Here is a 26,626-nt window from a genome sequence, read left to right as displayed (position 1 = left end):
CATCCACGTTGTTGCAAATGGCAAGATTTCATTCCTTTTGATGGCTGCATAATATTCCATTATACATATATACCACATCTTCTTTATCCATTCATCTGTCGATGGACATCTTGGCTCTTTCCATAGTTTGGCTATTGTGAACATTGCTGCTATAAACATCGGGGTGCACGTACCCCTTCGGATCCTTACATTTGTATCTTTGGGGTAAATATGCAGTAATGCAATTGCTGGGTCGTACGGTAGCTCTATTTTCAACTTTTTGAGGAACCTCCATACAGTTTTCCAGAGTGGCTGCAGCAGCTTGCATTCCCACCAACAGTGTAGGAGGGTTCCCCTTTCTCCACATCCCCGCCAACATCTGTCATTTCCTGACTTGTTAATTTTAGCCATTCTGACTGGTGTGAGGTGGTATCTCATTGAGGTTTTGATTGGGATTTCCCTGATGCCAAGCGATGTTGAGCACTTTTTGATGTGTCTGTTGGCCATTTGGATGTCTTCTTTGGAAAAATGTCTGTTCATGTCTTCTGCCCGTTTCTTGATTGGATCATTTGTTCTTTGGGTGTTGAGTTTGATAAGTTCTTTATAGATTTTGGATACTAGCCCTTTATCTGATATGTCATTTGCAAATATCTTCTCCCATTCTGTTGGTTGCCTTTTGGTTTTGTTGACTGTTTCTTTTGCTGTGCAAAAGCTTTTTATCTTGATGAAGTCCCAATAGTTCATTTTGCCCCTTGCTTCCCTTGCCTTTGGCGATGTTTCTAGGAAGAAGTTGCTCCGGCTGAGGTCGAAGAGGTTGCTGCCTGTGTTCTCCTTTAGGATTTTGATGGACTCCTGTCTCACGTTTAGGTCTTTCAACCATTTTGAGTCTATTTTTGTGTGTGGTGTAAGGAAATGGTCCAGTTTCATTCTTCTGCATGTGGCTGTCCAATTTCCCAACACCATTTGTTGAAGAGACTGTCTTTCTTCCATTGGACATTCTTTCCTGCTTTGTCGAAGATTAGTTGACCATAGAGTTGAGGGTCCACTTCTGGGCTCTCTATTCTGTTCCATTGATCTATGTGTCTGTTTTTGTGCCAGTACCATACTGTCTTGATGATGACAGCTTTGTAATAGAGCTTGAAGTCCGGAATTGTGATACCACCAGCTTTGCTTTTCTTTTTCAACATTCCTCTGGCTATTTGGGGTCTTTTCTGGTTCCATACAAATTTTAGGATTATTTGCTCCATTTCTTTAAAAAAAGTTGATAGTATTTTGATAGGGATTGCATTGAATGTGTAGATTGCTCTGGGTAGCATTAACATCTTCACAATATTTGTTCTTCCAATCCACGAGCATGGAACGTTTTTCCATTTCTTTGTGTCTTCCTCAATTTCTTTCATGAGTATTTTATAGTTTTCTGAGTACAGATTCTTTGCCTCTTTGGTTAGATTTATTCCTAGGTATCTTATGGTTTGGGTGCAATTGTAAATGGGATCGACTCCTTAATTTCTCTGTCTTCTGTCTTGTTGTTGGTATAGGAATCCACTGATTTCTGTGCATTGATTTTATATCCTGCCACTTCACTGAATTCCTGTATGAGTTCCAGCAGTTTTGGGGTGGAGTCTTTTGGGTTTTCCACATAAAGTATCATATCATCTGCAAAGAGTGAGAGTTTGACTTCTTTGCCAGTTAGGATGCCTTTTATTTCTTTATGTTGTCTGACTGCTGTGGCTAGGACTTCTAATACTATGTTGAATAGCAGTGGTGATAGTGGACATCCCTGCCGTGTTCCTGACCTTAGGGGAAACGCTCTCAGTTTTTCCCCATTGAGAATGATATTCGCTGTGGGTTTTTCATAGATGGCTTTTATGATATTGAGGTATGTACCCTCTAACTCTACACTCTGAAGAGTTTTGATCAGGAAAGGATGCTGTACTTTGTCAAATGCTTTTTCTGCATCTATTGAGAGGATCATATGGTTCTTGCTCTTTCTTTTGTTAATGTATTGTATCACATTGATTGATTTACAGATGTGGAACCAACCTTTCAGCCCAGGGATAAATCCCACTTGGTCATGGTGAATAATCCTTTTAATGTACTGTTGGATCCTATTGGCTAGTATTTTGATGAGAATTTTTGCATCCATGTTCATCAAGGATATTGGTCTGTAATTCTCCTTTTGGATGGGGTCTTTGTCTGGTTTGGGGATCAAGGTAATGGTGGCCTCATAAAACGATTTTGGAAGTTTTCCTTCCGTTTCTATTTTTTGGAACAGTTTCAGAAGAATAGGTATTAATTCTTCTTGAAATGTTTGGTAGAATTCCCCTAGGAAGCCATCTGGCCCTGGGCTCTTGTTTGTTGGGAGATTTGTGATGACTGCTTCAATTTCCTTAGTGGTTATAGGTCTGTTCAGGTTTTCTATTTCTTCTTGGTTCAGTTTTGGTAGTTGATACGTCTCTAGGAATGCATCCATTTCTTCCAGATTATCTAATTTGCTGGCATACAGTTGCTCATAATATGTTCTTATAGTTGTTTGTATTTCTTTGGTGTTGGTTGTGATCTCTCTTCTTTTATTCATGATTTTATTTACTTGGGTCCTTTCTCTTTTCTTTTTGGTAAGTCTGGTCAAGGAGTTTATCAATCATTAATTCTTTCAGAGAATCAGCTCCTAGTTTCATTGATCTGTTCTACTGTTCTTTTGGTTTCTATTTCATGGATTTCTGCTCTGATCTTTATTATTTCTCTTCTCCTCCTGGGTTTAGGTTTTATTTGCTGTTCTTTCTCTAGCTTCTTTAGGTGTAGGGTTAGGTTGTGTATTTGAGACCTTTCTTGTTTCTTGAGAAAGGCTTGTATTGCTATATACTTTCCTCTTAGGACTGCCTTTGCTGCCTCCCAAAGATTTTCAACAGTTGTGTTTTCATTTACATTGGTTTCCATGAATTTTCTTAACTCTTCTTTAAGTTCCTGGTTGACCCATTCATTCTTTAGTAGGCTGCTCTTTAGCCTCCATATATTTGAGTTCTTTCCGACTTTCCTCTTGTGATTTAGTTCTAGTTTCAAAGCATTGTGGTCTGAAAATATGAAGGGACTCATCCCAGTCTTTTGGTACTGGTTGAGACCTGATTTGTAACCTAGGATGTGATCTATTCTGGAGAATGTTCCATGGGCACTAGAAAAGAATGTATATTCTGTTGCTTTGGGATGGAATGTTCTGAATATATCTGTGAAGTCCATTTGGCCCAGTGTGTCATTTAAAGTCTTTATTTCCATGTTGATCTTTTGGTTAGATGATCTGTCCATTTCAGTGAGGGGGGTATTCAAGTGCCCCACTATTATTGTATTGTTGTCAGTGTGTTTCTTTGCTTTTGTTATTAATTGCCTTATATAATTGGCTGCTCTCATGTTAGGGGCATAGATATATACAATTGTTAGATCTTGTTGGAGAGACCCTTTAAGTATGATATAGTGTCCTTCCTCATCTCTTATTACAGTCTTTGGTTTAAAATCTAATTTGTCTGATATAAGGATTGCCACCCCAGCTTTCTTTTGGTGTCCATTAGCATGGTAAATGGTTTTCCAGCCCCTCACTTTCAATCTGGGGGTGTCTTTGGGTCTAAAATGAGTCTCTTGCAGACAGCATATTGATGGATCTTGTTTTTTTTCTCCAATCTGACAGCCTGTGTCTTTTGATTGGGGCATTTAGCCCATTTACATTCAGGGTAACTATTGAAAGATATGAATTTAGTGCCACTGTATTGCCTGTCAGGTGACTGTTACTGTATATTGTCTGTGTTCCTTTCTGGTCTATGTTACTTTTAGGCTCTCTCTTTGCTTAGAGGACCCCTTTCAATATTTCTTGTAGGGCTGGTTTCGTGTGTGCATATTCCTTTAGTTTTTGTTTGTCCTGGAAGTTTTTTATCTCTCCTTCTATTTTCAGTGACAGCCTAGCTGGATATAGTATTCTTGGCTGCATATTTTTCTTTTTCTTTTTTTTTTTTTTTTAAGATTTTTTATTTATTTATTTGAGAGAGAGAGAATGAGAGACAGAGAGCATGAGAGGGAGGAGGGTCAGAGGGAGAAGCAGACTCCCTGCCGAGCAGGGAGCCCGATGCGGGACTCGATCCCGGGACTCCAGGATCATGACCCGAGCCGAAGGCAGTCGCTTAACCAACTGAGCCACCCAGGCGCCCGGCTGCATATTTTTCTTATTTAGTGCTCTGAATATCTCCTGCCAGTTCTTTCTGGCCCGCCAGGTCTCTGTGGATAGGTCTGTTGTCAGTCTAATGTTTCCAGCATTGTAGGTTACAGATCTCTTGTCCCGAGCTGCTTTCAGGATTTTCTCTTTGACTCGTTAAGTTTTAGTATTAGATGTTGGGGAGTTGACCTATTTTTATTGATTTTGAAGGGGGTTCTCTGTGCCTCCTGGATTTTGATGCCTGTGTCCTTCACCAAATCTGCTATAATTTGCTCCAATATACCTTCTGCCCTTCTCTCTCTTTCTTCCTCTTCTGGGATCCCAATTATTATAATATTGTTTCGTCTTATGGTATCATTTATCTCTCATATTCTACCCTCGTGATCCAGTAGTTGTTTATCTTTCTTTTTCTTAGCTTCTTTATTTTCCATCTTTTGGTCTTCTATATCACTAATTCTTTCTTCTGCCTCATTTATCCTAGCAGTTAGAGCCTCCTATTTTGATTGCACTTCATTAATAGCCTTTTTGATTTCGACTTGGTTAGATTTTAGTTCTTTTATTTCTCCAGAAATTGTTTCTCTATCATCCATGCTTTCTTCAAGCCCAGGTAGTATCTTTAAAATCATCTTTCTGAACTCTAGTTCTGACATCTTACTAATGTCCGTATTGAGTAGGTCCCTGGTAGTCGGTACTGCCTCTTGTTCTTTTTTTGAGGTGATTTTTTCCATCTTGTCATTTTGTCCAGAGGAGAATAGATGAATGAGAGAACAGAATGCTAACAGGGTAATGACGACCCCAGAAAAATATACACTAAACAAATCAAAAGAGACCTGAAACTAGGCAAAAAGAAAGGAAAAGAAAGAAAAAAGAAAAAGAAAAAGATAAAAAAACAAAACAGAATATGATCAAGTATGATCAGGCTGGTGCATAGATCAGTGCCACACACTAGATTTTGGGTATATTTTGGTCTGTTAGAAGAAAGTGCCTCCCAAAATTTTTAAGAAAGAAAAACTTATATATGTACAAAAATAAGGCTAAATATGATGAAGGGATGGATTATGACTGTAAAGATGAAAATTATAAAAGATTTTATAAAAGGAATTGATAAGATAAGAAGTTGGTTGAAAAAAGAAAGAAGAGGAATTAAAAAAACAAAAAGGGAGAGAATATAATCAGGCAGGAGACTAGAACAAAGCCATACACTAGAGATTTAGGGTATATTTTGGTTTCTTAGAAGAAACTGTATCCCAAAATTTTAAAGAGAGAACAACTTATATATATATATATACCAAAAATAAGGTTAACTACTATGAAGGGATAGAATGACTCTAAAAATGAAAAACAAAATAGATTTTTATAAAAGGGATTGATAGGATATTGGTTGAAAAAGGGAAAAAAATTTCAAAAAAGAAAAAGAAAACTAAAAAATTAACTTTGAAAGACTAAAGAATCGGGGGAAAAGCCGTGAAATCTATGTGCTGTATTCCCCTAGCTCTGGAGTTCTGCCGTTCTCATTGATCAGTAAACTTGGTCTTGGCTGGCTGTTCTAGCTGATCTTCTGGGGGAGGGGCCTGTTGCCGTGGTTCTCAAATGTCTTTGCGGGAGACAGAATTGCCCCGCCTTGCTGGGTCTGGGCTAAGTAATCTGTTCGGGTTTCCTCTTGGGATCTTTTGTTCCCTGCAAGCTTTCCATACAGCTTTGGAGGACTAGAGTGAAAATAGCGGCCTCCCAATCTCCGCCCAGAGGAGCCAAGAACTCGGGGCCCCACTCCTCAGTGAGCCCCCAGAGAAAAGCAGTCAATCACTCCTCTTTCCGTGGTCTCTGGCCGTACTCCGTGCTCACCTGGCTTGTGACTCAGCGTTTCTATCTCTGGCACATGACCCTGTTTGTAGGCTCCAAACCCAGCAGATCCCAGCAGCGCACTCCCACGCCGCTCCGCCCGGGGGAGGAAAGGGAGTCTCCCCGGATCTGCCTCCCTGCTGGGAGAGCAGTGGCTTGACTGTGCCGTGGATCACGGTTTATGGGAACCCTGAGCTGAGAACCCGCTCCTCGGCTCCATCTCTGCAGGCTGCTTCCCCGCTCCGATACCTAGGAGCTCTGCCGCACTCAGGCACCCTCAGTCTTCCTGTAACGCCAAGGGTCCAGAGACCACACTGTCCCAGCGAGGGTTCCACATCCTGCTTAGCCACTGGAACGACATCCCTCAGTGGAGCAGACTTCTAAAAGTTCCGATTTTGTGCTCTGTTGCTCTATCACTTGCTGGTAGCGGCTGACGGAGGCCCCCTCCCCCACCATCTATCCTCCCGAATATTGCCTCGGATTCACTTCTCTGCACGTCCTAACTTCCAGAAAGTGGTTGCTTTTCTGTTCAGAGCGTTGCTGCTATGCTTTTCTTTGATCTCCTGTTGTGTTTATATATAGGTGTTCAGAATGGTTTGATCCCTATCTAGCTGAATTCCTGGGACCAGACAAAATTTAGGTCTCCTACTCCTCTACCATCTTGCTCCTCCTCTCCAAGCCATTTATTTCTAATGGAAGGAAAAGCTTTGAGTTTCTGATTATTGGAATCAGTTTAGGACATTGTTATATTTATGTTCCTTCTCGTCAGGCTAAGATGCCCACTAGCCAACTGTGTGACCACAGTGAGAAATTTATCTTGTTTCTATTGATTAATCTCTTTGAGTACAACTTATTTTGTCACCTTCTAATGTGGCCACATGACAAGTAGTGGTTAATTTGTTTTTGGTTTACAATAATTAAACATTCATCGTATAACTTTAGAAGTGTGGGAGGATAACGTATATAGGAACTTTCTATGGGAATTACTAGTGACGCTATAATTTGAGATTCATAACTAAAACATAACCCATAAATGTTTTTTTGTTTTGTAATTTGAATGTGATTTTGAAGAATGATTAGGTACTAATGCCACAATTTACACAGTTATATAAGATGATACATGATAAATATTGTAGTTTAGATAATTTCTTAATGTCATTCTGTGATACATATAACAGGCTAATTGTTAGACAGATTGATTTTTTTTTTTTGTTAAATATAAATTTTGGGGGTGTGCCTGGGTGGCTCAGTCGGTTAAGCCTCCGACTTTTTTTTTTTTTTTAAAGATTTTATTTACTTATTTGACAGAGAGAGACACAGCGAGAGAGAGAACACAAGCAGGGGAAGAGGGAGAGGGAGAAGCAGGCTTCCCGCGGAGCAGGGAGTTCGATGCAGGGCTCGATCCCAGGACCCCGGGATCATGACCTGAGCCGAAGGCAGACGCTTAACGACTGAGCCACCCAGGCACCCCTAAGCCTCCGACTTTTGATCTTGACTCAGGTCTCCATCTCAGGGTCGTTGAGTTCAAGCCCCGCAATGGGCTCCATGCAGGGCATGGAGCCTACTTAAAAATAAATACATACGTACATACAAACAACACAATACAATAAATAAAATATGAAATAAAATAAATTTTGGGGCAGCTATCTTTGTTTTTGAACTGCTGATTTTTGTTTGAGGTTACTCTCTCCAAAACGTCTTGTTGATTTTATTAATTTGCTTTTATGCATGATTCTTTGTGTAAATGTATTTTTTCCCAGGTATAGCTATTTATTAAGGTACTTTCTGTAAAACCGAGTATTATAAGTGTAGTACAGAGTTTACAGAGTTGGAGAAAAAGACTTATTTTTTGGTCCAAGTCAAGAGAAAATCTAATTTAAATGCATATGTTAATCTAACCTGCATGCTTTTGGAACTAGAAACTAGATAAAAACCATGAATATTTTGTGAGTTTTTAATCTGTCTATTTTTATTTTATATTATAGGAAAGTTAAAGGAGGAAATATTGATGTACATCCATCAGAAAAAGCACTCATTGTTCAGTATGAAGTGGAAGCTACCATTCTTGGAGAAATGGGTGATCCCATGTTGGGAGAACGAAAGGAATGCCAAAAGATGTAAGTTTTCTTCATTTGTGTATGATTTGAAAGTAGTGAACCTTATACAAACTGTGTAGAAATTTGATGTTATTTATATCTGCATAGATGATAGAGGTTATGGCATTCTTCTAGATATACTTCATCTTAGTGAAGCAGAGACTATATTGAACTATAAATACAGAGTATATTTATTCTAGAGAAAATCACGTTTACATAAGCATAATGGGAACTTCTGAAAAATATCATTTCTAATTTATCCCATTTAGAAAAAGCATATAATAGAATATAAACTACTACAACTTGTGAAATCAGTAATAAAAGATATGTTTATATGAGACTTTTAGCTTAATTTAGGAAATTTCTATTTTAGGGGATCCTATCTGTATTCTTTTTTCCCTGGAATTGTAGAAAATAGTATGAGTTCCATAATTCCCACATGGGGCATATACTTTGAATTCATCCCTTAAGAGTCTAGCCCTGTGAAAGATGTTAGTATAAAATGAACATTTTCTGACTCAATGAATTGAGCTTACATTTCCTGACATCCTACACACTTTCCTTCCTGCTTTTGTAATACTTTCAGGAGCGCCTTAGGAAATGGCCTTTCTCATTAGCCTATAGTTGTGCTGGTGATTGTCTCGCCCTCCTTCCATAATGTTGTAGAAGTAGAGAAGGTCTGAGATCACCTAGTATTCTCTCCTTTTTTCTCTCCCTCCATTAAAAAAAAACTTGATTTGGGAACTAAGTAAAAAGAATTTTAACTAGTTAAAAAAAGTGTTACTGTGTCCTGGTGGTGTAGCACAGTGAAAAGCAGTGTATTTTAAATATATAGCAGTGGTTCTCAACTGGTTGTGATTTTTTTCCTCCAGAGAACATTTGGTAATGCCTGGGGACATTTTTGGTTGTTGTAACTGGAGGGATCCATTGGCAGTCTAGTGGATAGAGGCCAGGGTGCTGCTAAACATCCTACAATGCACAAGATAGCCACCTACAAACAAAAAATAATTTGGCTCCAAATTTTAATAGTGCTGCAATGGGGAAACTTTGGTGTATAGCAACCTGAAAAGACAAGCTGCCTAATATCTTAGTAAGATCCCTAATCTGTCTTCTTTTTTGTATGTGTTAGGAGACTAAACTACATAGATAATTCATTAAAATAACCGAGTCCTTGGATAATTCACTAAATTGAAGAAAAATACACGTACGCTCACACACACATACTTACACTGTATCTTCTTAGACTTTCTCTCTTCCATTAATGTGTTTTTGATTGCTGCCTGAGTTTTGTACATTTTGAGAACATGTGAAAGAGATCTTATTAATTTGATTTCCAAAAAAAAGCTAGCAGATCAGAGTCTTTGCCTTTAGAACCTCAAATATCCACATTCAGGTGAGAGATTTCATTTTTAGTTCTTAAGAATGCAGTCAGTAGCGTCATTCAGCTAGAATTAAATGAGAATGTTGTTATTGCTTGGAAATCCATGGACTTTTTAGACAAAGGATACATTCACCTGAGAGCCAACCACTTGGAAAGAGTTACTACCAACTGTGGCTAGAGTAAGTGGATTTAAACTTCAGTAAAGGAAAAATCTGAGTAATTCAACCTTGTGATACTCAACTGTGGCTGCACAAGGTTTGGAGAGGAATCATTGTAGGACCAAAAGAAGAGTGTGGTTTGTTAATAGTTCAAGAGGTGTTAACAATGGCAGCAGCTGGGGATGAGGGTTTTGGGAAGGACACTCATGTAGGCTGAGATAGGTATGAAGTGAAATTGTCATTAAATTGGGGTAGTCAGTGCTATGGCCCAAGTCTAGAAGACTTGTACCATATTTCATTTTCCCTTATTAGGCAAAGGAATATTTAAGCCCATCTTCAAAAGAGTCCCAGTTTTCTGAAGATTTCTTTATGAGATACTGATGATTATGGTCCAAAAGTAGTATGGGTATTTTTCTTGTGAGTTTTTGGTCTTCTTAATAGGTATGGACTGCCTAATGAAGGTTCTGATTTTTGACTACGGGTATAATCAGTAAGCATACAGCTGACGTTTTCTAAAAGTTCTAGCCCTATTTCTTCTTTATCTTTTTTTGTTTAAGATTTTATTTACTTATCTGAAAGAGAGCGAGACAGGGAGAGAAAGCACAGAGGGAGAGGGAGAAGCAGACTCCACGCTGAGCAGGGAGCCTGATGCAGGACTCAATCCCAGGACACCGAGATCATGACCTGAGCTGAAGGCAGACGCTTAACCAACTGAGCTGCCCAGGCACCCTCTTCTTTGTCTTTTATAAGAAGGGAAGGATTTAGGAGAGAGACCTACATACTGAAGAAGAAAATCTGTTACCTTGGATGGAAAGAAGACGAATCAGATTGTTAATATATATGTTGGTGGAAAATAGATCTAAAAAAGAATAGAGCTGGGGAGCAAGATGGAGGAAGAATAGGAGACCTAAATTTCGTTTGGTCCCAGGAATTCAGCTAGGTAGGGATCAGACCATTCTGAACACCTATGAACTCAACAGGAGATCGAAGAGAAGAATAGCAGCAACTCTCTGAACAGAAAAGTGACCACTTTCTGGAAGGTAGGACATGCAGAGAAGTGAATCTGAGGCGATACTTGGGAAGATAGATGGTGGGGGAGGGGGCCTCTGTCAGCCGCTACCAGCAAGTGATAGAGCAACGGAGCACAAAATTGGAACTTTTCGAAGTCTGCTACGCTCAGGGACGTCACTCCAGTGGCTAAGCGGGGGGTGGAACCCTTGCTGGGACAGTGTGGTCTCGGGACCCTCGGGGTCACAGGAAGACCGGGGTGCCTGAGTGTGGCAGAGCTCCCAGGTATCGGAGCAGGGAAGCCAGCTGCAGAGACAGAGCCGAGGAGTGGACTCTCAGCTTGGGGTTGCCATAAACCGTGATCCACGGAACAGTCGGGCCACTGCTCGTCCAGCAGCAACCCAACAAGTGGCAGATCTGGGGAGACTCACCTTCCTCCCCCCGGGAGGAGTGGCTCAGGAGCGCACTGCAGGGATCTGCTGGGTTTAGAGACTCCAAATGGGGTCGTGTGCCAGAGATAGAAATGCTTGGTCACAGGCCAGGTGAGCACGGAGTGAGGCTGGAGAGACGGGAGTGATTGACTGCTTTTCTCTGGGGGCTCACTGAGGAGTGGGGCCCTGAGTTCTCGGCTCCTCTGGGGTGGAGATTGGGAGGCCGCCATTTTCACTCTCTGCCTCCAAAGCTGTACAGAATGCTTACAGGGAACAAAAGCTACCAAGAGCACACCAGAGCAGATTGCTTAGCCTGGACCTCGGGAAGGGCGGGGCAGTTTCGCCTCCGGCAGAGACATTTGAGAACCACTGCGACAGGCCCCTCCCCCAGAAGATCAGCAAGAACAGTCAGCCAAGACCAAGTTTATCGGTCAGTGAGAATGGCAGAACTCCAGAGCTAGGGGAATACTGCACATAGAATTCATGGCTTTTTTCCCATGATTCTTTAGTCTTTCAAAGTTAATTTTTTTAATTTTCTTTTTCTTTTTTTTTTTTGAATATTTCTTTTTCCCTTTTTCAGCCAACATCTTATCAATCCCTTTTTTAAAAAACATTTTTATTTTTCATTTTTAGAGTCATATTCTATCCCTTCATAGTAGTTAACCTTATTTTTGGTATATATATATATAAGTTCTCTCTTTAAAATATTGGGATACACTTTCTTCTAACAGACCAAAATATACGCTAAATCTCTAGTGTATGGCTTTGTTCTAGTCTCCTGCCTGATCACATTCCCTCCAGCTTTTTTTTTATTCCTCTTTTCTTTTTTCAGCCAACTTCTTATCAATTCCTTTTATAAAATCTTTTATAATTTTCAACTTTACAGTCATAATCCATCCCTTCATCGTATTTAGCCTTATTTTTGTACATATATAAGTTTTTCTTTCTTAAAAATTTTTGGAGGCACTTTCTTCTAACAAACTAAAATATACCCAAAATCTAGTGTGTGGCACTGATCTATGCACCAGCCTGATCATATTTGATCATATTCTGTTTTGTTTTGTTTTTTTATCTTTTTTTTAATCTTTTTTCTTTCTTTCCCTTTCTTTTCTCCTGGTTTCAGGTCTCTTCTGATTTGTTTATTGTATATTTTTCTGGGGTCGTCATTACCCTGTTAGCATTTTGTTCTCTCATTCATCTATTCTCGTCTGGACAAAATGACAAGACGGAAAAAATCACCTCAAAAAAAAGAACAAGAGGCAGTACCGACTACCAGGGACCTACTCAATACGGACATTAGTGCAGTGTTGGAACTGGAGTTCAGAATGATAATTTTAAAGATACTACCTGGGCTTGAAGAAAGCATGGAAGATATTAGAGAAACCCTTTCTGGAGAATTAAAAGAACTAAAATCTAACCAAGTCGAAATCAAAAAGGCTATTAATGAGGTGCAATCAAAAATGGAGGCTCTAACTGCTAGGATAAATGAGGCAGAGAAAGAAATAGTGATATAGAAGACCAAATGATGGAAAATAAAGAAACTGAGAAAAAGAGAGATAAACAACTACTGGATCATGAGGGCAGAATTTGAGAGATAAATGATACCATAAGACAAAACAATATTATAATAATTGGGATCCCAGAAGAAGAAGAAAGAGAGAGAAGGGCAGAAGGTATATTGGAGCAAATTATAGCAGATTTGGTGAAGGAAACAGGCATCAAAATCCAGGAGGCACAGAGAACCGCCCTCAAAATCAATAAAAATTGGTCAACTCCCCAACATCTAATAGTAAAACTTAACGAGTCTCAGAGACAAAGAGAAGATCCTGAAAGTAGCTAGGGACAAGAGATCTGTAACCTACAATGCTGGAAACATTAGATTGACAACAGACCTATCCACAGATACCTGGCAGGCCAGAAAGGACTGGCAGGACATATTCAGAGCACTAAATGAGAAAAATATGCAGCCAAGAATACTATATCCAGCTAGGCTGTCACTGAAAATAGAAGGAGAGATAAAAAGCTTCCAGGACAAACAAACACTAAAGGAATTTGCAAACACGGAACCAGCCCTACAAGAAATATTGAAAGGGGTCCTCTAAGCAAAGAGAGAGCCTAAAAGTAACATAGACCAGAAAGGAACACAGACAATATAACAGTCACCTGACAGGCAATACAGTGGCACTAAATTCATATCTTTCAATAGTTACCCTGAATGTAAATGGGCTAAATGCCCCAATCAAAAGACACGGGCTGTCAGATTGGACAAAAAAAACAAGACCCATCGATATGCTGTCTGCAAGAGACTCATTTTAGACCCAAAGACACCCCCAGATTGAAAGTGAGGGGTTGGAAAACCATTTACCATGCTAATGGACACCAAAAGAAAGCTGGGGTGGCAATCCTTATATCAGACAAATTAGATTTTAAACCAAAGACTAAAGAGATGAGGAAGGACACTATATCATACTTAAAGGGTCTCTCCAACAAGAAGATCTAACAATTGTAAATCTCTATGCCCCTAACATGGGAGCAGACACTTATATAAGCTAATTAATAACAAAATCAAAGAAACACATCGACAACAATAAATAATAGTGGGGGACTTTAACACCCCCCTCACTGAAATGGACAGATCATCTAAGCAAAAGATCAACAAGGAAATAAAGACTTTAAATGACACACTGGACCAAATGGACTTCACAGATATATTCAGAACATTCCATCCCAAAGCACCGGAATACACATTCTTCTCTAGTGCCCATGGAACATTCTCCAGAATAGATCACATCCTAGTTCACAAATCAGGTCTCAACCAGTACCAAAAGATTGGGATGAGTCCCTTTATATTTTCAGACCACAATGCTTTGAAACTAGAACTAAATCACAAGAGGAAATTCGGAAAGAAATCAAATACGTGAAGGCTAAAGAGCATCCTATTAAAGAATGAATGGGTCAACCAGGATCTTAAAGAAGAATTAAAAAAATTCATGGAAATCAATGTAAATGAAAACACAACTGTTGAAAATCTTTGGGATGCAGCAAAGGCAGTCCTAAGAGGAAAGTATATAGCAATACAAGCCTTTCTCAAGAAACAAGAAAGGTCTCAAATACACAACGTATCCCTATACCTAAAGGAGCTGGAGAAGAACGGCAAATAAAGCCTAAAGCCAGCAGGAGAAGACAAATAATAAAGATCGGAGCAGAAATCAATGAAATAGAAACCAAAAGAACAGTAGAACAGATCAACGAAACTAGGAGCTGGTTCCTTGTATTAGTAAGATTGATAAACTCCTGGCGAGACTTATCAAACAGAAAAGAGAAATGACCCAAGTAAATAAAATCATGAATGAAAAAGAAGAGATCACAACCAACACCAAAGAAATACAAACAGTTATAAGAACATATTATGTGCAACTGTATGCCAGCAAATTAGATAATCTGGAAGAAAAGGATGCATTCCTAGAGATGTATAAACTACCTAAACTGAACCAGGAAGAAATAGAAAACCTGAACCGACCTATAACCACTAAGGAAATTGAAGCAGTAATCAAAAATCTCCCAACAAACAAGAGCCCAGGGCCAGATGGCTTCCTAGGGGAATTTTACCAAACATTTAAAGAAGAATTAATACTTATTCTTCTGAAACTGTTCGAAAAAATAGAGATGGAAGGAAAACTTCCAAACTCGTTTTATGAGGCCACCATTACCTTGATCCCCAAACCAGACAAAGACCCCATCCAAAAGGAGAATTACAGACCAATATCCTTGATGAACATGGATGTAAAAATTCTCACCAAAATACTAGCCAGTAGGATCCAACAGTACATTAAAAGGATTATTCACCACGACCAAGTGGGATTTATCCCTGAGCTGCAAGTTTGATTCCACATCCACAAATCAATGTGATACAATACCTTAATAAAAGAAAGAGCAAGAACCATATGATCCTCTCAATAGATGCAGAAAAAGCATTTGACAAAGTACAGCATCCTTTCCTGATCAAAACTCTTCAGAGTATAGGGTTAGAGGGTACATACCTCAATATCATAAAAGCCATCTATGAAAAACCCACAGCGAATATCATTCTCAATGGGGAAAAACTGAAAGCTTTCCCCCTAAGGTCAGGAACACGGCAGGGCTGTCCACTATCACCACTGCTATTCAACATAGTATTAGAAGTCCTAGGCACAGCAGTCAGACAAAAAAAAGAAATAAAAGGCATCCGAATCGGCAAAGAAGAAGTCAAACTCTCACTCTTTGCAGATGATATGATACTTTATGTGGAAAACCCAAAAGACTCCACCCCGAAACTGCTGGAACTCATACAGGAATTCAGTGAAGTGGCAGGATATAAAATCAATGCACAGAAATCAGTGGATTCCTATACCAACAACAAGACAGAAGAAAGAGAAATTAAGGAGTCGATCCCATTTACAATTGCACCCAAACCATAAGATACCTAGGAATAAATCTAACCAAAGAGGCAAAGAATCTGTACTCAGAAAACTATAAAATACTCATGAAAGGAATTGAGGAAGACACAAAGAAATGGAAAAACGTTCCATGCTCGTGGATTGGAAGAACAGATATTGTGAACATGTCAATGCTACCCAGAGCAACTACACATTCAATGCAATCCCTATCAAAATACCATCAACTGTTTTCAGAGAAGTGGAGCAAATAATCCTAAAATTTGTATGGAACCAGAAGAGACCCCCGAATAGCCAGAGGAATGTTGAAAAAGAAAAGCAAAGGTGGCGGCATCACAATTCCGGACTTCAAGCTCTATTACAAAGCTGTAATTGTCGAGACAGTATGGTCCTGGCACAAAAACTGACACATAGTTCAGTGGAACAGAATAGAGAGCCCAGAAGTGGACCTGCAGCTCTATGGTCAACTAATCTTCGACAAAGCAGGAAAGAATGTCCAATGGAAAAAAGACAGTCTCTACAAGTGGTGTTGGGAATATTGGACAGCCACATGGAGAAGAATGAAACTGGACCAGTTCCTTACACCATACACAAAAATAGACTCAAAATTGCTGAAAGACCTAAATGTGAGACAGGAGTCCGTCACAATCCTAAAGGAGAACACAGGCAGCAACCTCTTCGACCTCAGCCTCAGCAACTTCTTCCTAGAAACATCGCCAAAGGCAAGGGAAGCAAGGGGCAAAATGAACTATTGGGACTTCATCAGGATAAAAAGCTTTTGCACAGCAAAAGAAACAGTCAACAAAACTAAAAGGCAACCGACAGAATGGGAGAAGATATTTGCAAATGACAAATCAGATAAAGGGCTAGTATCCAAAATCTATAAAGAACTTATCAAACTCAACACCCAAAGAACAAATGATCCAATCAAGAAACGGGCAGAAGACATGAACAGACATTTTTCCAAAGAAGACATCCAAATGGCCAACAGACACATGAAAAAGTGCTCAACATCGCTCGGCATCAGGGAAATCCCAATCAAAACCTCAATGAGGTACCACCTCACACCAGTCAGAATGGCTAAAATTAACAAGTCAGGAAATGACAGATGTTGGCGGGGATGTGGAGAAAGGGGAACCCTCCTACACTGTTGGTGGGAATGCAAGCTGCTGCAGCCACTCGAAAACAGTATGGAGGTTCCTCAAAAAGTTGAAAATAGAGCTACCGTACGACCCAGCAATTGCACTACTGGGTATTTACCCCAAAGATACAAATGTAGGGATCCGAAGGGGTACGTGCACCCCGATGTTTATAGCAGCAATGTCCACAATAGCCAAACTATGGAAAGAGCCAAGATGTCCATCGACAGTTGAATGGATAAAGAAGATGTGGTATACAATGGAATATTATGCAGCCATCAAAAGGAATGAAATCTTGCCATTTGCAATGTCGTGGATGGAACTGGAGGGTATTATGCTGAGTGAAATAAGTCAAACAGAGAAAGACATGTATCATGATCTCACTGATATGAGGAATTCTTAATCTCAGGAAACAAACTGAGGGTTGCTGGAGTGGTGGGGGGTGGGAGGGATGGGGTGGCTGGGTGATAGACATTGGAGAGGGTATGTGCTATGGTGAGCGCTGTGAATTGTGTAAGACTATTGAATCACAGACCTGTACCTCTGAAACAAATAATACATTATATGTTAAAAAAAAAAGAAGAAGATAGTAGGAAGGGAGAAATGAAGGTGGGGGAAGTCGGTGGGGGAGACGAACCGTGAGAGACTGTGGACTCTGAGAAACAAACTGAGGGTTCTAGAGTGGAGGGGGGTGGGGGTATGGGTTAGCCTGGTGATGGGTATTAAAGAGGGCACGTACTGAATGGAGCTCTGGGTGTTATACGCAAACAATGAATCATGGAACAGTACATCAAAAACTAATGATGTAATGCATGGTGTTTAACATAACATAATTTTTTTAAAAAATAGAAAAATTATTATATTAAGATACCACTGCACATCTATTAGAATAGATAAAATCCAAAATATTGACAGCAAATGCTGCTGAGGATATAGAGCAGTAGGAACTCATTCATTGCTAGTGGGAATATAAAATGATACTGCCACTTTGGAAGACAGTTTGGCAATTTCTTACAAAGCTAGTCATAGGCTTACCATATAATCTAGCAGTTGTCCCTAGATATGAACTCAAATGAATTGAAAATAATGTCCACACGAAAACTGGTACGTGAATGTTTATAGAAAATTTATGATTGTCAGAAGCAGGAGGCACCCCAGATATCCTTCAGCAAATTGTGGTGCATTCATATAACCAAGTATGATTCAGCACTAAAAAGAAATCAACTATCAAGCTATGAAAACACATTTGAGGTACCTTACTGTATTAATGCATGTAAGTGAAAGAAGCCAGACTGGAAAAGCTACATACTATATGATTCCAACTATGTGACATTCTAGAACAGGCAAAACTAAAGTAGAAAGATTAGAGCCTGTCAGGAGTCCAAGGGGTGTGGGAGGGGAGAATAGGTGAAGCACAGGGCATTTTTAGGACAGTGAAACTATTTTGTATGATAGTATAAAGGTGGATACATTTCATATGCATTTGTCAAAGCCCAGAGAACTATACCACACAAAGAGTGAACCCTAATGTAAACTGTGAACTTCAGTTAGTGATAATATATCAGTATTGGTTCATCAGTTGTAACAAAGGCACCATGTAATGCCTTCTTGATGTGCAGCTAAAATTACACAAAAATAAAATAGTTTAAAAGATTTAAAAGGTAGGAACATAAGGAAAAAAATGGACCAAGTATTGCTAGGTTTTTGCAAACATTAGAAGCCACTCTAGCAAATTTATGCATCAAAAGAATTTATTAAAGGCTATTAGGTGACTTGTAGAATACCCTGAGGACCAGATCTGGGGATGACTGTTTAGCTGAGAATAATATGTAAATCACTATGCTGCACTTATTTCAGGAGATCATCCCTATCCGAATAATGATTTCACAGATGTTGAGTGTAAGACCTTTTTTTGAGATCTTTGTCCCTACTGCCTCTAATCTAATACCTTGATGTCTCTTCAAAAATTGTCCATCTTCACCAAAAAAGAATTCCACACAGTGGCTACTTTCTTATGTTTCTCTTTTTGAATATAAGCCTTGCATTGGTGCATCTGCTTGTAAGAGTCTTTTGCCTCCAGTTGAGTTTCACTCTGAACCTAATTTTATGTCTTCATGGCTCTCCCTGGTACCATGAATTCATGTACATTGGTAATTGTTTCCATCAGAACAACTGAATCTGAATATACTGATATTATGTGTTGACCCTATTTAAAAAAAAAATGATTGTGAGTATGGTCAAGAAAGTTACTCATTTTTGGCAGTATGGATTCTCACATCCAACAGTGACTAAAGACTTTATATATATTGTCAGAAAGACTGTTTTAAAACAAGATCCCTGAATATGCTGTCCTGCCTAGAAGAGTCAGATGTAGATTTTAATATTCTTTTGTTATCTCATTTGTCCAGTTCAAAGAAATCATTTCTTTGCATATTTTAAGCCTAATTATATCTAATACATTATTATATTTTACTGAAAGAGTCTGTGTCAGGTACATTTAACTGCATTATAAACTATTTATTTAAAAGAAATATTGTGTAAGTTATCACTTACTTTAATATTACCTGAGTTGGAAAATTCTGATATGCTTACAGCATTCGTCTTAAGAGTCTCAATGCCAACACAGATATAACTTCCCTGGCACGGAAGGTGGTTGAAGAATGTAAACTTATTCATCCCTCAAAATTAAATGAGGTAGAACAGCTGTTGTACTATCTACAGAACCGCCGTGATTCATTGTCAGGAAAAGGTAAGTAGAATTCCTCACTTTTTAATGCATAACCAGAGTTGTTTGACTATAGTTTGTGCTTTTGATTTTTGAATGGTGGGGTTTTTTTTTTGTTATTGTTTTGTTTTGTTTTGCCTGTATTATAAATAAGTAAATGAAAAAATAAACCTATTAGTTTCCTGCGTACAAGGCTCTGTATTAGATGCTTCCACACAAAATGATCTGTTTCTATTTCATACTGTGGTATGTGTGTATGTTTGTGTATGTGTACACATGTGCTGAAATCAGGAATGAAAAACAAATGTCTGTCATACTGACTCTAGAATAATAAAAGAAGAGAATTTGGGGCAGAAAAATCCATTTTCTATACCCCAACTAGTTTTATATTTTCTAAATTTCTTCTTGACACTTAATTTATAATTTGAATTGATTACTCAGGTATTTAAATGTTAAAATATGTGTTATATATTTTACACTATCCTTTAGGATAGTTTTATGACTCTTTCTTAGGAAAATATTGCTTTTTCATTCTTAATGTCTTCCTTGTTGCCATTCTCCTAGGTTCAATTTCCTCATAAAGAACCAAGCCATTAAAATATTAGAGCTAAGCAATTGATTATTTTTCGAAGGTATCATCAAATAATCTAAACCAAAAATGAAACAAAATAAAAATACAGACATTTCAATGGAAAGTCATCTAAGATTATTGAATGCTGTATTCTACTTCCTAGTACTGATTAAGTTTACATGTCTTTCACCATTGTGAGTTCTAAAATATGGTGCCTTTGAAATAATTTATAAGTGCTTGAGATTATACTAAGTAGAAAAAAGTAAGAGAAAATTTGGACATTTTTCAAATTATTTCAGTCTTTTCTCTCTATCCACAGCAAATAAAATGCCTTGTGTCTAATACATATTTTTATTAGTTAACCCTGAATATAATATCTAATGTGATCAATATGTATTTTTGAATGAATTAAGTGATTATAAATTTATTTAAAAGCAAAAATAAGCAGTTTGAACTTGATTGCATCCAACTACATCACTGGCATTCAATGTATAATTGTTAATTATTCATAATAAGTGCTATAAGGAAAAATTATTAAATGTTTCATGATAGAATATTCTGGTTAAGATCTTTGTAAATGAGGGAGATAACTTCTTCAATAAGTTAAATAAGTTCAAAGTGAGCAAAGTAAATCCTGTACTCTAATAAGATGTGTGTATACTTATTTTGAGTTGTATAGTGTAGTTAAAATTGATCTTTCCTAATGCTTAATTAATATAATCATCAATGCATTTATATTAAAATAACTTTACTAATAAAACCCTTTAACAGAGTTTTCAAGGTAAATTAGTCTTCTCACCTTCTTTCCCCCAAATTAAAGGAATATGAGGAAATTTTCATGTCAAAATATATGGATAAATCCATTAAAATCAATCTGTTTATATAGATATTAATGTTTGAAGACATATATGAAATACTGTTACTATGTTAAATACACACTTATTTTAAAAAAAACTATTCTATTTTTCTTTTTTAACTTTTTTATGTGGTATTCACTATTTCAAAGCCAAAAACCTTGCCCCCTAAAAGTGATTGAAACAAAACAGTAATACTTATGTGATTCGTTACCTTAAGTGATTTTTTTTTTCATTTCAGTTTTTATATTAGTCAACCCATTAATGTATCTTTGCCTTATTGATTTTCCTCCTCCAACCTTAAATGTGAGTTACAAAGGGATTATTTTGCTGCCTGTTGGCAAGTCTGGCTATTTACATACCCAAGAAGTTAATGTAGGAGGAAATGAAGTTATGACTTTGGGATCATTTATAGATTTTATTCATTTATATCCTTGATATCCTCATTAGAACAGATGGATTATAGATGAACATTTGTTATTTTTTTATTTCTTGGAAAAAAGATGATTTCATAAACTATTCAGTTTTAAGATCCCCAGCTCAGCCATAATAAAACTCAGCTGCTGAAAATAAAAATTACCCAGAAACTCTAAAAACCTAGTTCTTCTCATTAAAAACAAAATCTTTTTACAGAAAAAAAAGAAAAATCAAGCAAGCCTAAAGATCCACCTCCTTTTGAAGGAATGGAGGTAAGACTATATTCTGATCTACTAGAGAACTGATTGATTGTAAGGTTGTTGCCTTTTCCCATCAATAATTCATACAATAACATTAAATAGATAGGGATATTTTAAAGATTATTCAACTTAGAAGTACCTGGAAAAGGTAGATATTCAGTATTTCATATAGGCAAAAGTTAGTGGTATTTTTTTAGATATAATTTATTTTGATAAGTAAGTTTTGCAATGTTTTAAATATTCTTATTGCCTTATGTTTTGAAATATTGTTTAACCTATTGAAGTAGATATAAATTATTTGCATTAAATTTAAGATATTTTATATTAATAGGCCAATTTTAAAGTTTATGTACTTCCTATTTTCATATGGTTTATAACTACTTTTGTATTAGAGTCCTAGCACCCAAAGGTCTAATTTTCCCCTCTACAAAAGGATGGCAACTATGAGTCCTTGGAAAATTTGTCTGTTATTAAAAGGGCAAAATGTCATTCTTTTAACAGTGGCTTTGTTAAATACTGTTCCTTTGGAGTACTTCCTCTTCCTTTCTTTCAGATTGATGAAGTTGCTAACATTAATGATATGGATGAATACATTGAGTTACTATATGAAGATATTCCTGACAAAGTTCGGGGTTCTGCTTTGATCCTGCAGCTTGCCCGAAATCCTGATAACTTGGAAGAACTACTATTGAATGGTGATTTATATCTATAAATATTAAAAATAGAAAAATTGTATAATATGGTTTTTAAGGAGAAAGCTAAAATTATACCAAAGTTAGGAATGCATTTGTTTCCCAGAACTTTGTTACCTTCTTATGAAAAATTTTTAATTTAAGAGCATAACATTTAAATATTCTCTGAAGAATTTAGAAATCATTTAAACAACAAAAATAAAGCATTAATGATACTGTATCTTTTCATTCTTCTGCTCTGGAAGACTTTTATCCTTTCAGTTAGGATACAATATCAAACTTCTGACATTTGCACACATATGTATATGCTTTTATTAAATTGGTTAGAGTTCCAAAATTAGTTTTTTTTCAGTAGTGCAGCAAAAATATGTATTAATCTTTATAAGTTTATTTTGATTGAATTTGATGCTCTCCTTTCATTAGATGTGCTAGGTAATAAAGAAAAAGGAGATAAAATGCTCTTAAAATCTTTTTTCTCAGTAATACCACTATAGAATTACTTTAAGTGCACAGTTTTCTGACTATACTTCTGCCAAAAATAAAATATGGAAGATGTCATTATTATCTGATTTTCCATCACATGATAAAGAATACCTTTTTGTCTATTTTCGTAATTCTTTTATGGAGGCTGCACAGTACACACCTATACTTTGTAGCTTGGAAAATATATACAAAGAATTGTCCAGGAAGTCCTAGGATGTTACCAGTGTTTTCAGTAGGAAATTTGTGCATTTTAAGTATTTTTAAAATTACACAACTCATATTATTTTTAAAAAGAATTAGAATATTATAGATGAAACCCCCTTTGACCATTACTCTATAATCTGAGTTTGGAGTCCATTCATTCTTCTAGATCCTTTTCATATATACTTTTATATATATAAAGTATATATATATGAATTTTTTATAGAGTATTACTTTGTAAGAATTTTTATATTAATAATATCATACTACTTTTTTGTTAATTTTTTCCATATAGTAATGTTTTGAGATTACATGCAGATAGATACATATAATGTAATTAGTTTTTTTTTTTTTAAGATTGTATTTATTTGAGAGAGAGAGATAGCAAGAGAGCACAAGTGGGGAGGAGAGGGAGAAACAGGCTCCCCGCTGAGCAGGGAGCCTGACACGGGGTTCTATCCCAGGACTCTAAGATCATGACCTGAGCCAAAAGCAGACCCTTAACCAACTGAGCCACCCAGGTGCCCCATAATGTAATTAAGTTTTAAACAATTTTGGTTATTGCTTTTTATGAAGCTTTATATAGCTTTAGCCATTCCTCTATTGATCGGTCATTAGATTGTTTACAAATTTTTTGGTAGGGAATATTGCTTCAGTGAACATCTTTGTACATATCTTCTTCCTTTTTTTTTTTTTTTTTTTTTTACAGACATAAAGCCATTTATTTAAAGCATGGATCCAGGATACTTACTGACACTTGTGTTCCCACAGCAGGGACCAGAATCCTATTGCATTTAAACTGAACAGAAGTGATTTTGTGTTTATTTTTCTTATGACTAAATTCCATGAATCCCTTAGCCTATTTAATTTATTGAGTTCACTTTTTTTCAATTAATTAACATATATTATTTGTTTCAGGGGTACAGGTCTATGATTCATCAGTCTTATATAATACCCAGTGCTCATTACAACACATACCCTTCCCAGTGTCTATCACCCAGTTATCCCATCCTCCCACTCCCCTCCCCTGCAGCAACCCTCAGTTTGTTTCCTAAGATTAAGAGTCTCTTACAGTTTGTCTCCCTCTCTGGTTTCGTCACAAGCAAGGAGTTCTTTACAGTGTGTACACAGAAACAGAGGTCATACAGAAATACAGGTCATAATGTTTTAAGGGATTTTGCCAAACTGCCTTCCTAAATGGTTGTACTTCTCTGTCCCCAGACCAATGGAATATGAAAGCCATTAAACTTTAAATTTTTTGACATTGTATTATGGTAATGAACAAGTTCTCTTGTTTTAAGTTGCATTTGCCTGATTTCTAATGAATTTACTTTTTTCCTCGTGTCACTAGACTTTTGGAATTTCTACCCTGTTTTGAAGTTTGTATTCCTGTGTATTCGTGTGTGTGTGTGTGTGTATGTGAGACTATACGTATATTTACATAAATATATGTACAGTCTTTATATCCTTTTTTACATATATAATTTAGCATATAAATTTATATCATTTATATCCTTTTTCTTTTATGTGCTTAGAAATAGTTTCTCTCAATCTATTGTCTCTTTTTTGTATATCTTTTTCCATCTGTTTACTTTCACCCTATTTGTGCCTTTGAATCTAAAATGTTTGTATTGAAAAAAAAATAAAAATAAAAAATAAAAATAAAATAAATAAAACGTTTGTATTGTAGAAAGTATATAGTTGGATCGTGCTTTTTTTTTTTAATCCATTCTGCCAGTCTCTCCCTTTTGATTGGAGTGTTTAGTCTATTTACCATTAACGTAATTACTCATTAAGTGGGATTGTTATTTAACACTTTGTATTTGTTTTCTATATCTTTTATCATTTTTGTTCCTTTAGCCCCTTATTACTGCCTTCTTTTATGTAAAATGGATATTTTTTAGTATACCATTTTAATCCTTTTGATTTCTTTTATTATGTTTTCCTCAATTATTTTCTGAGTGTTTGCCCTAGAATTACAGTTACCATCTTAAATTAAAATAATCTGGTTCAAATTAATAGTAACTTAATTTGAATAGTATGTAAAAACTTTGCTCCAATATACCTTTATTCCCTCTCCCCTCCTTTGTACTATTTTGGTAATACAAAGTACATCATTACACATTATTTGCCTATCAGCACAGTAATATAATTATTGATGTATGAGTTTTTTTAATCAGATAGAAGAGTACAGTCAGAAATATGTTTATACTGTCTTTTTATTTATATAGTTATCTTTACCTTTGCTCTTTATTTCTTTGTGTGGATTTAAGTTCTTCTGTGGTATTTTTTCATTTAAGCCTGAAGGATTCCCTTTAGTATTCTCATAGGGAAGATTTAATATCAACAAATTCTTTAAATTTTTGTTTACCTAGGAATAGGAATGACTTAATTTTTCTTTGGTGTTTGAATGGGTAGTTTTGCTGGATGTAGAATTCTTGTTTGACAGTCTTTTTCTTTTAGTACTTTGACTATACCATCCCATTGTCTTCATGTCTTCATGGTTTCTGATATGAAATTGGCTGTTAATCTTATGAAGGATCCTGTATAACTATTGAGCTGCTTTCTTCTTACTGCTTTCAACATTTTCTTTGCCTTTGGCTTTTGCCAGTGTGACTATGATGTGTTTAGGTGTTGATGTTTTTTAGTTTGTCTTGCTTGGAGTTCATGGAACTCCTTGGACCTGCAGATTAATGTTTTTCGTCAAACTTGGAAGTTTGGGGCATTATTTTGTTAAATATTCATTTAGCTCCTTTCTCTCCTTTCCTCTTGGGACTCCCATGTTAATATGCTTGTTTGGTGCCCCATTGGTCTTTGAGGCTCTTTATTTTTCATTCTTTTTTCTTTCAGTTCTTTAGACTGGATAATCTTAATTGACCTACCTTTTAATTTGTCAGTTCTTTCTTTTTCTAGTTCACATCTGCTGTTAAGACCCTTTAATGAATTTTTCATTTCAGATGTACTTTGTAACTCCAGAATTTATATTTGGTTCATATTTTTTGATTTGTAGCTCCTTATTGATATTATTTGTTTGATGAGACATCATTTGCCTACCTTCCCATACTTTTCTTTAAACCTTTAGATATGGTTTCCTTTAGTTCATTGAATGTATTTACAATAGCTAGTTTAAAGTCTTTGTTTCATAAGTTCAACATCTGAGCTTCCTCATGGACAATTCCTATTGACTCCTGTGTTTACTGAGTACAGGACATAGCATCCTGTTTTCTTGCATGTCTTTTAGTTTTTGTTGTTGTTGAAATAATATTGGGGCACTCCCTCCAGGGCTTATTTTTACTGTTGGTTTAATGAGTTTCTTGGATTAATTCTGAAAAATCTGTATTTTTTGTGCTGCCACTGAAGCTTTCTAGTTCAGTTAGTTTAGTGTTTAATGATTGGATAGAGGTTTTTTAAATGCCTGGCCCTAAGTGTCCCAGCCTTTGCTGAGGGGCTGTGTGTGTGTCTGTTGGAGCATGTCTTCAGTATTTAAGCAGGTAGTTTACAAGATCTTAGCCTTTTTTTTTTTTTAACTTCTTTTTACTTATTTAATTAATCTCTACACCCAACATGGGGCTCAAACTCATGACCCTGAGATCAAGAGTCTCATGCTTTACTGACTGAGCCTGCCAGAAACTCCCAAGGCCTTAGCCTTTAATTCCTGCTTGTACATTGCCTCAGGATTGGCCAGAGATGAGAGAGTAGGTCTTTCTTAGGTCTTTCCCGGGCATCAGCACATTCCTGCACTTGTACATGGCCTTCTGGTTTCC

At 36.8% G+C, this 26,626-nt stretch overlaps 1 protein-coding gene across 2 annotated transcripts in view; it reads left to right on the top strand.

Annotated features, from left to right (window-relative positions):
* The window catches only part of KIFAP3 (kinesin associated protein 3), a 184,772-nt gene that overhangs the window by 16,870 nt on the left and 141,276 nt on the right, over positions 1 to 26,626 (top strand). For both annotated transcript variants that reach the window (XM_036097963.2, XM_078077942.1), the window contains exons 2-5: positions 7,999 to 8,130; positions 19,254 to 19,408; positions 21,443 to 21,498; positions 22,040 to 22,181. In XM_036097963.2, the coding sequence (XP_035953856.2) occupies positions 7,999 to 8,130; positions 19,254 to 19,408; positions 21,443 to 21,498; positions 22,040 to 22,181 (485 nt within the window). The remainder of the gene's footprint in view (positions 1 to 7,998; positions 8,131 to 19,253; positions 19,409 to 21,442; positions 21,499 to 22,039; positions 22,182 to 26,626) is intronic.

This window comes from Halichoerus grypus, chromosome 7 (assembly GCF_964656455.1).
Source record: "Halichoerus grypus chromosome 7, mHalGry1.hap1.1, whole genome shotgun sequence".
Classification (NCBI taxonomy): Eukaryota; Metazoa; Chordata; class Mammalia; order Carnivora; family Phocidae; genus Halichoerus; species Halichoerus grypus.
This window is presented reverse-complemented; position numbering and strand designations above follow the sequence as displayed.